The sequence below is a fragment of the Malania oleifera genome, chromosome 13 (assembly GCF_029873635.1).
Source record: "Malania oleifera isolate guangnan ecotype guangnan chromosome 13, ASM2987363v1, whole genome shotgun sequence".
NCBI lineage: Eukaryota > Viridiplantae > Streptophyta > Magnoliopsida > Santalales > Ximeniaceae > Malania > Malania oleifera.
The window spans coordinates 10,221,238-10,235,763 of NC_080429.1; the positions used below are offsets into that span (position 1 = coordinate 10,221,238).

General features: G+C 34.2%; 1 protein-coding gene across 2 annotated transcripts; it reads right to left on the bottom strand.

Moving 5' to 3' along the window:
* Nucleotides 1-2,168: 2,168 nt before the first annotated feature.
* Nucleotides 2,169-9,912, bottom strand: LOC131146161 (signal peptide peptidase-like 1). 2 transcript variants are annotated; one of them, XM_058095534.1, is made up of 5 exons: nt 9,770-9,850; nt 8,940-8,980; nt 8,046-8,752; nt 2,864-3,064; nt 2,169-2,515 (listed from the first exon to the last, which is right to left on the bottom strand). In XM_058095534.1, the coding sequence occupies exons 3-5, from the start codon at nt 8,721-8,723 to the stop codon at nt 2,399-2,401; spliced, it is 996 nt and encodes a 331-aa protein (XP_057951517.1). In that variant the 5' UTR covers nt 8,724-8,752; nt 8,940-8,980; nt 9,770-9,850; the 3' UTR covers nt 2,169-2,398. The 2 variants fall into 2 exon arrangements, with proteins under 2 accessions (XP_057951517.1, XP_057951516.1); XM_058095533.1 differs by having other exon boundaries at nt 8,046-8,980; nt 9,770-9,912.
* Nucleotides 9,913-14,526: the final 4,614 nt, after the last annotated feature.

The following is a 14,526-nucleotide window of genomic DNA, read 5'->3' on the forward strand; positions in this document are numbered from 1 at the left end:
ATAGGATTCAATTGGTTTGACAAATGGGTTTGGTTTGGTTAGAGCCTTGGTTGGTCTTGGGTTCTACCAATTGGGCTTTGGGGTCTAATTTAGATGTGGGCTTAGGTGTGGATTCAAACTAATTTGATGGGGCCACTGAGCTAACTGATTTGAGCTATTAGGTTTAATTAGGGTCTAAGGGCTAATGGACCTAAGTCAAAGTTGACATGGGTCTTGGGGTCAATTTGGATCAAGGTTGGGTATTCGGGTCAATTGTTTTGGACCCGAGTCAGGTTGGCCCGGGTCGGTTATGTGTCAAAAATTAAAGTTCGTGAGTTAAGAGTTAAAACCAAAGTCTAACTTAAAATTAGAGTTTTTATTCAAGAATTCAAATATTCAATTTAAATATTTTAATTATGGAGTTTATTGTTTTCCTCAAATTATGAATTTATGACTAGTTCAATCGTAAAATTTAAATGAATTTCACAAACAAGGTTTAAAGGAGATTGATACTAACCTTTAAAACTTTTAAAGCTCCTCTGCTTTACTGTTTTTACTCCACACTTTTGCTTCAACTCGTATCTCTGTTCTCCAATCTGAAATCCACAATTTTGTAGGCTCCTAATGCCAATCCTTTAGCCTCTTTCCACTCTTAAGCCTCAACCTCTCAATCCCTTAATCCTCTCCTTTCTCTATTTCATCTCTAATTTTCCTTCCCTCAGGCCTCAACTCATCCTATTAATATTGATTGAGCAATCAAAATTTGATATCAATCTAATTTAAATTGATTTGATTGATTTGTTATCTTTTATTTCTGATTTTGCAATTATCCACATGTCTAATTGAAATTTTTTTCATGTGTGGAGGTGCAAGTATAAAGAAACTCCTACATTTTCTATATTTTTTAGTTTTTATGTATTCAATTTTTTTTTTATTTGAAATTGTATAAAATGAGTGTGAATTAAAAGAAAATGTTTAAAGCGTCTCGAACAAAATAGGGTGTCTACAACTTGTATGGTTATATCTATGTCCATATGCTTCATTTGTTGAAAGTTAAGATATCATATATTATTGTGCATTATAAAAAGAAAAAAAAAAAAACCTTGTACAAAATGTCTATTCTAAAATTATTCTAATAGGTATATTTATGTTGAAATGATTTATATGCGCATTTCACTTAAGGACTTTAGATATCAAGTACAAACTACTAAAAGGGATAAATATTCAACAAAATCATTATAAAAAATTTTTGGGGTAAAAGACACTCACATTCTCTAAAGTTTGTTAAAAAGACAAATACCTATCTTGAATTTCAAAAATGCCACAAATCTTCTTAAAATTTCAAAAATGTCATAAACCTCCCTCTCCAAAAACAAAAACCTACACTTAAAAAATTTATTAATTATTCATTTTTACATAATACAAGGAGAAGTGTATATTTTTTTATTTTTGACAAATTTCAGGAAAGATCCTTAAAATTCTTCAAACTTTAGGAAAAAATTTTGAGATTTTTGAAACCTTTTAAGAGATCATTGCCTTTTAACATAATCTTAAGAGAGAGTGTCGTTTGCTCAAAATTATAAGATATGTTTAATTGCACAAAATAAATTTTTTATTTTTTTTAATTTTAAATTTTCAACTAGTTACAAAATATTTACAAGATTTATGTAAAAATTATATATATATATATATAAACTTTTATGAACAAATCTAGAATGCTTAAAAACAACTTTTTCTTTGAAATTTTCAAAAAATGAAAGTAAGAAAAATAATTTTGTTCACAAATGAAAATGACCTTAAACTCCTTATATGTATTTTGTAAAAATTTGACATTTTTTTTTTTCAAAACTACCATGCAAAGGAACCATTAAAACAACCTTGCTGCGGGGGAAAAATAACAGTGAAGTAATAAACCCAACCCTAGGGGCATTGTTTGAGAAGACTGAAGAGGTATAATCTGCCTAAAGTAAAAATGTAAGGTTGAATATTTTCCTTTTATTTTCTATATAAAATCAGCCTGAAACAGTACTACCAAAAGCACAGACCGGAGACCCAAACAGGAGAACACCAAATATCCAAACACAAGCTTGGGAGGAGCAAAGGAAAATTAAATTTATAAAATAAAATACAAATAAAAATGAAATAAAAATAAGATCTTGGTTAGGAACATAAAAACGTAAAAGCAACAATTCAATTCAATTGAGTTTAATTTCATTCTATTTTTATGTATGAAACGTGTAAATAAAAGAAATTGAGTGAAAAATATTGGATGTTGAAAGTTAGCAAGAGCATAAAAATAAACAGCAAATTGTTGTCTCTCCATTACAACTTTCCAAAGAGGATAGAACTATTCCACGTGGATTTACAAATTTCAATTTGGCTCTGCTACCAATATTTTAATAATACTTGGAGGCGCAATTCAAACTTCGGTTAAATGAGATTTGTCATTTAGGTTTGTATTTGATCCTTCCCATAGCTCTGCTAGCTCCTTCCTTCCCCAAGAGATGATGATGATGGGTCCAAGTGTCGATGGCACCTGCATCGACCAACAAGAAAAAAAAAAAATGCAAAAATAGTGGAGGAGCATTTCAGATGAAAGAGGTCAGTACTGCTCCTTTAATCCTCAAGGGACTCTTTGGGAAGCCCAAGTGTGATCGTGAACCTAGCCAGAACTTCAGCGACAATTTGCAGAAGATCTCAAGGCCTAGTTTGGTTAAAAATCTATGACATTCTTGAAATGGCATATTCTAGAACGAAAATATTTCTATTTGGTTTGCATTATAAGATTTCCCAAAGAATGTGATATTATCGGGTCGTGAATATGACAAATGGAGAGCCATGGACATCATATTCTCGGGAATTACGGCTATATAGAAAAACATACCAGATAAAGAAGTGCTGGTTGAGGAGAGTGAGTTAAAACCCCAGCTGCTAAGGCAGTCACCAGGCCAACTGCATATCCCGTAAGGGCATACCAAATATATTTGTGCCCCTTCGAGGAAGGTAAATCTAAAGGGTTTACTGAATCTCTGCTCTTTCTATGATCAAAACAGAGAACTAAAGCCAGAAGCATGGCAGGTATAGCCTGCAAAACAAACAGTGACAAATGCTTCATAAACTTGCAATAAATCCAATTTTGAGAGGGCAGAAAAGGGACTTGATCAGAACGAAATAACTCAAATTGCACCTAATAAAACAGTTAAAATAAGGTTGTACCAGTATGCAAGTGCTTTCGTGCATACGTTTTCAGAGTACAAAATTCCTGCAATGGGCACTAAGTAGATTTATCTTATAGCCCATAACTCCTAGGATGTGACCCATGTCCCATGGAAATTAAACGCTTCACCATTTTTATTTTTTTTTATTTGGTTACGCCGGGTGTTCTGGCACCCTCAGCTCATCCAGCTACATGGTGTATGATCACTGATGGCATCACGAGGTACTTAGACTAATCCCTCGTCCACGCTGTCTGGCCCCACAGACAACGCAGGAGGTAAATCAGGTATTTTGCTCAGCGAGGTAGGAATTGAACCCGAACTTATACTGTCAAGCAGCCCACCGCAGGTCATTCTTGCCACCTGAGCCAGCGCCTGGGGGCAAATTAAATGCTTCACTTGTTTTACAATCAAGTGGACCATTAAATCATTTTGAATGCATCAACATAAAAACTAGAATATTAATGTATGGCCAATAATAGGATTTTATGGATCACCATCTTGTTGTAAGCTTCCAATCATTTGTGATAATGCATGAGATATAAATCGGCCACTATCACAAATAACAGGTTTATTTAGGAAATTAAAAATGAAACATCATGAGACAGTTTAATTTTGAATTTCGTGCATCCTTGAGATCATTCAAATAATGGTCACTGTAATTAAACAACATTTAACATGAAAGTCAGATCTCGTTGATCACATGGAAAATTTGATAAATATCTATTCATTGAACAAGAATACATCTTGACCAGAAAACAAAGTTTACAACAACAACAAAACCAAACCTTAGTCCCACTAGGTGGGGGCGGCTATATGAATCATTTTCCGCCAATTTATGCGATCAAGAACCATTTCTTTTGATAGATTCAAGAATATTAAATCCTTACTCACTATATCTTCCCAAGTTATTTTAGGTCTATCTCTACCCCTTCTACTGCCCCCCACAGTAACTAAGTCATTCTTCCTCACAGATGCCCTATGTAGTCTATGTTGCAAGTATTCATACCATCTAAGTCGTCCCTCCCTTATCCTATCTTCTACAGGAGCTACACCTAACTTACCATGAATATGTTCATTCCTTAAGCTATCTTTCAATGTTATACCACTCATTCATCTAAGCATTCTCATTTCGACAACTTTTACTTTTTGGATATTATGTTTCTTCGTCGCCCAACATTTTGATCCGTATAGCATAACTGGTCTTATAGCTGTCCTATAAAACTTCCCTTTCAATTTTAAGGCTATTTTACGATCATAGAGCACACTTGAAGCACTTCTCCATTTTACCTAACCTAGTTTAACTTTATGCATTACAACATCTTCAATTTCTCCTTCAGCTTGCATAATAGATCCAATGTATCGAAATCTACAAGTGCTATTTATTTTGTTCATCATCAAGTTTAACTTTGTCTCCAATATTCTTCCTATCATTACTAAAATTACATTTCATATATTCTGTCTTATTTCTACTTATCCTAAAGCCTTTAGATTCCAAAACTTCTCTCCATAATTCTAACTCAGCCTCTACTCCGTCCCTAGTTTCGTCAATTAATACAATATCATTTGCAAACAACATACACCATGGAACCTCCTTTTAAATACTTTTAGTCAATTGGTCCATCACTAAAGCAAAAAGATAAGGACTCAAAGCAAATCCTTGATGTACACCTACGGTGATTGAAAATTCTCTAGTTTCTCTATCTATAGTCCTTACACTAGTCATTACTCCATCGTACATATCTTTAATGACATCAGTGTACCTACTACATACACCTTTTTTTTTCTAAAACCCACCATAGAACTTCCCTAAGTATCCTATCATATGCTTTCTCTAGGTCAATAAATATCAAATGCAAGTCCCTCTTCTTTTCCCTAAACTTTTCCATTAATCTTCTTAAAAGATAAATAGCTTCTGTGATAGATCTCTCAGGCATAAAATCAAATTGATTTTCTAAGACCTTCGTTTCTAACCTTAATATTTGTTTAACTACCATTTCTCATAGTTTCATCGTATGACTCATAAGTTTAATTCCACAATAGTTATTACAATTTTAAATATCTCCTTTATTTTTGTATGTAGGTATTAAAGTATTTTTCCTCCATTGATCTGACAATTTCTTAGTTTTTAAAATTGTATTAAATAAATTAGTTAACCATATAATTCAGTTATCACCTAAGCATTTTCAAACTTCAATTGAGATGTTATCTAGTCTCATAGCTTTCCTATTTTTCATCTTTTTTAGTGCAAACTTAACTTCGTTAACTCTAATTTTGCAAATAAATCTCATATTTTTAGTCTTTTCCTCATTTGACAATTCTAAGTTTAAGCCTTCTATTAGGTTTTCATTAAAAACCTTACTAAAGTAACTTCGCCATCTTTCTTTAATATCTTGTCCTTAACCAAGACAATATCATCCTCACTTTTTATACATTTTACATTTCCTAAGTCCTTACTTTTCCTTTCTCTAGCTTTAGCAAGTTTAAATATATCTCTTTCCCCTTCTTTGGTACCTAATCTATTATACAAATTATTAAATGATCTATATTTAGCTTCACTAACGGTCTTTTTTGCATCTTTTCTTGTCTCCTTATATTTTTCAAAGTTATATCTGTTTCTACATTTTTGCCACATTTAATACCAAATTCTTTTCGTCTTTATGATTTTTTAGACATCTTTATCCCACCACCAACTCTCTCTTTACTATTCGAGAATCTTCCCCTTGATTCACCTAAAATCTCTTTTACTATATTTTTAATAGAGCTAGCTAATCTATTCCAAAGAGTATTTGTATCTATCCCATCCTTTATGGTCCAATCCTCATTTTTGATCATTTTATCTTTAAATTTTATTATATTATCTCCTTTTAGGTTCCACCATTTAGTTCTCTTACACTGGTTCATTTTATCCTTTTTCTTCCATTTTTTAATACATATATCTAACACTAAGACTCTATGTTGTGTGATTAGACTTTCACTTGGAATAACTTTACAATCCTTGCATGATAAATGATCTACCCTCCTAGTTAAAAAAAAAAATCTATTTGACTTTTATTTTGTCCACTTTTAAAGGTTATTAAGTGTTTTTCTATCTTCTTAAAGCAAGTATTCATTATACTAAAATCATAAGACATAACGAAATCTAAAACCATCTCCTTAGACTCATTTTTGTCTCCATATCCATATAATCTATGTATCCTCTCATAATTTTTAGTATCTTTTCCAACGTGTCCATTCAAATCCCCTCCTATAAATATTTTCTCAATCCCTGGTATGTCTTGTATAATACTATCCATATCTTCCCAAAATTGTCTCTTAAGATTTTTTGTTAAGTCGACTTAAGGAGCATAAGTACTAATGATATTTATTATCTCTTGTCCTAATACCATATTGATTTTTATAATTTTATCTCCTATTCTAGTTACATCCACAACGCTATCTTTTAAGTTTTTGTTTATAATAATGTCTACTCCATTCTTATGTTTTTCTTTTCCAGTGTACCAAAGTTTAAAACCTGATTTATCCATTTCTCTAGCTTTCTCCCCCACCCACTTACTTTCATGAGGGCAAATTATATTAATTCTTCTTCTGATCATTGTATCCACAATTTCCATGCTTTTATCTGTAAGCATCCCTATATTCCAAGTTGCCAATCTAATCTTAGTTTCTTGAACTAACGTCTTTACCTACCCACGTCCAGAATGATGCAAGAACCCTCGCATATTTGACACCATACCCGAGCCCCGACACAGCGCATCGCTTCGGGGCGATGACCTAGCCCACCCTCACCCACTTTTCACTATACCCGGGTAGTTCAAGTGCAACGCGTCGCTCGTAGGGGATGCCACAGCAAATATTTGGTAAGGATTCATATCATAGTGATCTGACAAATTTTACGCCGGTTGTCAGCTACCTAACACAACCCTCCTCCATTACCCAAGCTAGGGACTGGCCGTGTGTGAAAAAATTAAGACATTAAGTGCATCACAGGCGGAGTTATTAGAAAACAAAGTTTAACAATTAAAAAGCCTCCAAACCCAAGCAATAGAAAGGAAATCTCTTGAATTGTGAAAAAATCACTTGCTTTGTTGAGTTTATGGTTAGATAAGTTTAATAGAACATATGTTTCCTGTTTCCATATTGTAATTTACAACATTATAATTTCAATACAAATATCCCACAAAAAGTACGATACTCTTGTACAATTAAACCTATATTTACAAAATTAAAGGCCATAACCCAAAAATAAATAAATAAATAAATGCAACAAAGCATAGCATACCAAGCAATGGAAAATTTCACATTCTACCTTTGCTTGTAGATAATTATTAGGCCCAATTCGGGAACAATCAAAATCCAATTTGGCATCAAAATTCTTCAGTAAATTAAAGCACGTGGTATCTTATCTACAAGTTTGTAAATAATGATCTGCATCTAAAGAAGACAAACCAGCCCAAAAATTCCACAAGGTGAGGATATTTTCAAATCAGGGGCAACAGAATGTCAAGGAAACATGATAAAAAACACATGTAATGCATGCACACCAACATTTTCAAGTCACCCATGATGACACAACGGATCAATAGCTATAGCAAATAATAAATCTTCACAACGTAACATTGTACAGAACAAAACTGATTTATTCTAGATCCATGAAATGCATCATGGGATTTTATTACTAAAAAATAATAACTCATAATGATATTCAATATGCTAGGAATTATCAATGGAAGTTTTCAGCAGAAATGAGTTCCAAAATGCCACAAAAGTGTCAGTGCGACTACATTAAAACATCAACATCTGGATTTAAAAGAATTTTTATTAAGTAACAATGGAAAAATGATGTCATACCATGTCACCGAGACCGAGCATCATAAAATCTGCATTCCCCCCTGGAACAACTCCACCCAACAAATTCCGAGGAAAGATAATCTTCACAGGCAACTCCAGTTTCTTTGTAATTAATTGCAAGCCAGGAAGGCTTAAACTATTAGCTACTGTGTGAACAGGATTAGATGCTTGTTGTGTTGCAACTGACACCATAACATTCGCACCAAAAAATCTCTCAGAATAGAAAACCCAGAAAATGTCATATATGAACAAACAAACCAGGAGCATTGCACATATTTTGATGTTTGGGAGACGTACATGGCTCACAAAAGCAATACAAATAGAAATACCCAACAAATTGTTCAATATCCAATGCCCAGAAACGAGCCAAGCTGCTACTGTGCCAGAGCATAGCAGCAATAGAAGCCCTTGGGTTCGGGTAAATGACTTTGAACAACACCTTGACACAAATGGGTCAGCACAACCTAACTGTGACTTCAAATGGGCAACATAAGGAGACAAGCAAAAGAAAAGAGATGAAGCGGAGGCCACAGCTGTGAATGCAGTTAGGAGTTGTGAGACAGACGAGAACAGATAAAACATCAATAGCAAGCTGCAAGAACTCATAATTGGGATCATGAGTGCTTGGGACCTGTCTAATGTAATGGATTGTTCTGATAAGTCACGGTTTCTCTCCATTTCTTTCCCATAATTTAGAGCTCGCAATGCTGATCCAAACGTCACAGAAACTGCCGTCAAGATGAGTGTAATGGGAGCAGGCTCCAGCAAATACAATAGTTTCCACAATGACTCCATAATTATGCTAAACACTTTTATCTAACCTGCTATGTTCAATCTGTTTCACATGCATATAAATAAAAACAAATAAATTCGAGTTTAAGGCCAAAGCCGCACCGTTTCTCTGATGAATATTTGATCAGAGAAAATTATGCAACCTGCAAAACAATCAATCAAAACAAAGAAAAAGTTAAGAAGAAATGCAAAAATTCAAATAAAATGGCATGAAAATAAAGTCACAAAGTTCCGCTTCAGTTAAGCAAATCAGTCTAATGATTCTGACCTAAACACTAGACTATAACACCAAATTTCATCAGTCAGAAGCTGGCGCAAGATAAAATAAACTCTAAACCTCAGCAGAAACCATTCTTCTAGTAACTTTAAAAATCAACTTATAATAATGTGGCGCAATAACTGTCTTCTTATGCCTTGTGTGATTGCCAACAACATAAAGAAGGAAACTGTTATAATAGGCATGAGTCATTCCAATTTTTCTTTTTAACTTAATTATTAAGAAACCATAAAACTGAACGGATTTCAAGCAAACACAGACGATAGGAAACAAAGCTCGACCACCATTTACTTCAAAAAAATTTATAAGCACAAAACAATCACAGGGAATTTTAAGAAAAACAAAATATATTTAAATTTAATGTAAAATTATAAAGAGCTTTTTTGTTTGCGTCCTGATGTTACGGATTATAATTTTAAGAAAAAAAAATAAAGTAAGCCGTTTAAATTTCCATGATTCTACTTTTCGAAAACCAAACAGAAAAAATTCCAAAATAGGGTTCAAATTAAGGAAAGAAACTAAAGAAATGGAACGAACAAAGACGCAAAACATGGAGATCTCATCTGAAACATTAAATGTCTTGAAATTAAACATAAAGAATTGTGAACATTAGGCAGATTTTTCAGGTTAATCTCGGCTCGGAGAATGGACTCACCTTAGACTTCGAAGAGAGACGAAGAAAGACCCTGTCGCCTGCTCTCAACGAGGGCTTCTTTCTCGGAGAGTGTTTTCATACAGCATGAGCCGCACAACAAAGGTGGAACTACATTGTTCATATTTGCACATTGGCCTCGGCATTTGAGGTTATTTTTAGTTTTCCCTGTGTTTTGTTTGTTTTCATTCACATAAGGACGTGTTAGTTTGTGTTTGTTGTTTGCAGCTCTTGTACAAACAAATACAAACAAAAACAACAATCCCTATCTAACCTTCGAATTAGGGGTGCATTCTAGTTAATTGGAGTTAATTAGATGTAAAAAAATTTAATTCAAAACTCAAATTGAATTCAATTGACTCAAAATCAATTATAGATTTCTCTAATTTAAATTTGACTTGATTAACTCGATTTTAAAATATAATATTGAATATATGTTATATCACCTCTATAATTTTAAAATAATAAAAAAACAAAAACTTAACTAAAATCACTGGTAGTAGTATAAGACTCGAACACGACTCATCAAAGTTGAGTAACGTCAAACTGGGCCGAGTTTTACATTGAGTAAAGCACAATTTATCACAAACTAGTTTGACTTATTTATGCCTTGCTTGAAATAAGTGATTCATCTCCCATTTTCAAATAGAAGCCAACAATTGAAATGTAAAGATTTCAAAAAATTGAGGGATGGAGGAAGATGTTGATTTTGTAAAATAAATTCTATAGTTTGTGGACGTTCATTGATAGGGTGATCCTTAGATTTCTCCATTGTTATAGAAGGCATCACCCAAATGGCATTAAGGATGGGAATGAAACTAGTGGTAACATAAGGGCCCTGAGGAGGGAACTAAAGGGGGGCATAACTCCCTATAATGGCATATGAATTCCTTATTAATAGGACATTTAACCTCCAAAACAGGGCTTGTGCAAGGGAATCTCAAGGAGACAAACATAGAGACATAAACAATAAGATATTGGCCATGTGCAACATAGGTCATAGACAATATACTCCATGACTCACTCCTAAGGCCATGATGAGGGGGATAAGACACAAATCACAAAACTATCTAACATCATCAAGAGGCTGCATCATAAAGAAATTATAACAATAAACCGTACGATATAGATTGCAATATATAGGCAACAAGTAATATTGATAAGCCAAAATTAATTTAAGCATATAAGAAAGCATTGTAGATCACTAGAGGGTCTTACAAGCTCTCTTATGTCTTGGTTGTCGGTGATTGACAATAGTTTACGAGTGCAAAAATCAATATTGACTTTTGCGTCAATAAAATGGCCCGCCAAGGAGGGGAGGTTTGCTTCCCATAAAAACTATGGCAATCCCCATAACTAGGCAAGGAAAAAAGTGAACAAGCATTGGCTTTCCAAACTACAACTAGTACACTCGTATAACATTAATTAGCAATTCCATAGAGAACCAATTTCACATATTGGGGAAAAAAAGTGAAATGACTACAATCGACTTCAATTCCTAAACAACCATAGTTGAAATCTTGGGGGAATAATTGATAGCAACCAAAAGCAACATCAACAAAAAGCTACCCTTATAATATATAAATGTTAATCAAAGAGTCATCAATTGTTGATGCAATAATGAACTTGTCCCTACTATTGAGGAATAGACTGAGCAATTTACCCCACTAGGGGATCTATGGAAAACTTTTTGACTTCACCTTTCGTGGATAACTTTGAAGGATTGTCAACTCCAATTTTAGATGAATTAACCAACCATAAGAGCCAATGCTCTAGCACGATTAATTAAAATAGGTAAACACTAACAAATCTAGAAAGGAGTTATCAACCAAGATTTCTTTCGCTACTGAGGTCTACCCAAAATTGATTTAGATATACATAGGACAATCTGCTTATCTATCTAAGCGTGATGTTATTGAAAATAACTAGTGTAAAAGTATAAAATTACATGTTGTCCCTATATTATCGAATTGATCAATGTCAAACATTCAGGTGTGTTGTAAATAAGGATCAAATATAGGATGCACAACGCAATAAAAACGCAAAAAATAAATTAAACTCAACCAGTAAATAAGAAACAACAAGCACAACAACAAAATTTACGTGGTTTGGCAAAGCATACCCACAAAAGCAATGACACAAGAATTTCACTAAGAAAATATCAAAGTACACAATACACTTCACAAATGATCACTCTCACTGTCAATACACGCCCAGAATGACATATATAACAGTTCTCAGAGATTTCCCTCCAATTACCCAACCACCCCAACGTTCAAATTTAAAATTCAAAAAACTGCTCGTAGCCCAGAAACACTCGTTAAAAAGAACAAATGATTCGTCGACGATACAAAGAAGGGCACTCGTCGACTAGTCTGATCACTCGTCGACGATCCTTTAAATCTGCTCTACGTATCCAAGAAACTCTAAGTTTTTCTTGCTTTAGGGATCTACTCGTCGATGAGTCCCTTCTACTGCTCCACACCAAGAATACATCCATATATTTTTCCTCCCTGTGTTTATAAATCCATAAAGTATAAAATTCACACCATAAACAACAATCTCCACCTTGGCGATTATACGCCCCTTAGGAGAACCCGAAAAACATATCTGACTGCTCCACCTTGAATTCAGAATGGTCGGTTGGGTATGTCTCCCTTTTATTGCTTGGAGACATGGAGTAAGTCCAAGAAATGCTTGAACTTTTCAGAAGACCTGATTTCATCAATATATCCGCTACATTTTCAGAAGTGTGAACCTTCTCCAATATAAGTTCACCTGAAGTAATCAACTCTCAAACCTTGTGGAACCTCACATCAATATGTTTAGTTCTAGCATGGTATACTTGATTCTTCGCCAAGTAAATGACACTCTAACTGTCACAATGCAGCACCACTCCATTTTGCTGTAATCCTAGCTTTTTGACCAAATCGGTAAGCCATAAGGCTTCCTTTGCAGCTTCGACAACTGCCATATATTTCGCCTCAATCGTGGATAACGCTACCAGAGATTGAACCATGGATCTCCAACATATAGGTCCTCCTACAAGGGTAAAGACATAACTCGTTGTAGACCTTCTGTCATCCATATCTCCTGCATGTCAGCATCAACAAACCCCATAACTAAGGGACAACCCCGTTGCTTGCTAAACATAATGCTATATCCCAATGTACCCCGTAAGTATCTGAATATCCATTTGACGACTTCCCAATGCTGTCTTCTTGGATTAGAGAGAAACTTACTCACCACGCTCACAACATGTGCCAAATCTGGCCTTGTACACACCATGACATACATTAAACTCCCCACTGCACTAGCGTAGGGAACCTTTGACATGTCCCGAATTTCCTCATCCGAACTTGGGATATTTGTAGTAGACAAGTTAAAATAACTTGTTAGATGTGACAACCTGAATAAAAATGGAATTTGAATAATAAAGAGGGAGAGAAATAGAAATAGAAACAGAAGGAGGTCGTAAATTTCGTCGACGAACGCGTGCATTTGGGGGATAAAAATAATTTTAAGAGATTTACCAGAGGACTCATCGACGAACGTAGGGGATTCGTCGACGAGGGGTAGAAGAAAATTCGTTAACGAAGACTGAATTTCGTCGACAAAGAAATACTGAGAGAGGTTTTTGAGCCACCTGAATTTCGTCGACGAGAACTAAATTTCGTCGACGAAATAATGAAGAATATGTCGACGAACGACGTGACTCGTCGACGAATCTAGTTCTATATATATGAAAAATTCGATTTTTAACTTTATTCTTAAGCCATCTTCGCTCTCTCTCTCTCTCTCCTCTTTGGCTCTCTCTCACTCTCTCTCATCAATTTTGGGCTATTTTTATGCCGGATCGACAATCCAAAGTCACCACGACGCTCCTGGGGAAGTTCTTTCCAAATCTGCCAGAGCGGATCGTTGGTGAAAGCAAGTGGGAAATCATCTCTGAGTGGAGGTAAGGTTTTTTAAGCCAAATTTGGTCTTGCGATAGTTATAGGAAATGATGTACGCATGAAAATACTGAGGTTTAATACTGGGAATTTTCAGTTTCAGGATATGGATAAGGAAATCTTACGGGAGTCAGGCTAGGATATTTTAGGGGCTTTCTCAGTAGTCAGGTAAGTGAATAAATTAAAACAGTTATTTTCCATACAAATTATTATTAATTATGAGTAAATCTATTTTCAGAAAAAACATATGTTATATTTGTTTATTACGAATGAAATGTACGATTGGGAAAATACTGCTATGATGATTAAAATGTATATGTATGTATGAAATGCCAGAAAATCACTATTTTAGAATATAAAGTATGACTTTTAACAGCACATGTGTGGCATGAATATTATTTTATGTGGAATGTATTATGATATGAAAGATTTTACGAACGAAGCATGTTTTCAGGTATCATGAAAAGATGAGTATGTTATGATGATTTTGATGAATATATGATAAATGATTTATTTTCAGAATGTATATATCTGAAACGATTTTGGCACGAGGCCGTAATTTATGTTATGTTCGGCATGAGGCCGTAATTTATGTTATGTTCGGCACAAGACTGTAATTTATGTTATGTTCGGCATGAGGCCATAATTATGTTATATTCGGCACGAGGCCGTAATTACTATATTTTCAGCATGAAGTCGTAATGATGTTATATATGATCATTTATTATATGTTATCACAACCAGGATGTTAGTTTAGTTCAGTTCAGGGGCTCAATACCATAGCTTATAGATCAGATGTTAATGATC

Excerpts from the sequence above, each read along its gene's own strand:
- LOC131146161 (XM_058095533.1), bottom strand. The coding sequence starts at position 8,840 with ATGGAGTCATTGTGGAAACTATTGTATTTGCTGGAGCCTGCTCCCATT. Across the intron at positions 3,065-8,045 it reads TGCTCGGTCTCGGTGACATG|GCTATACCTGCCATGCTTCT; the intron begins GTATGACATCAT and ends TTTGTTTTGCAG. Across the intron at positions 2,516-2,863 it reads AACCAGCACTTCTTTATCTG|GTGCCATCGACACTTGGACC; the intron begins GTATGTTTTTCT and ends TGGTCGATGCAG.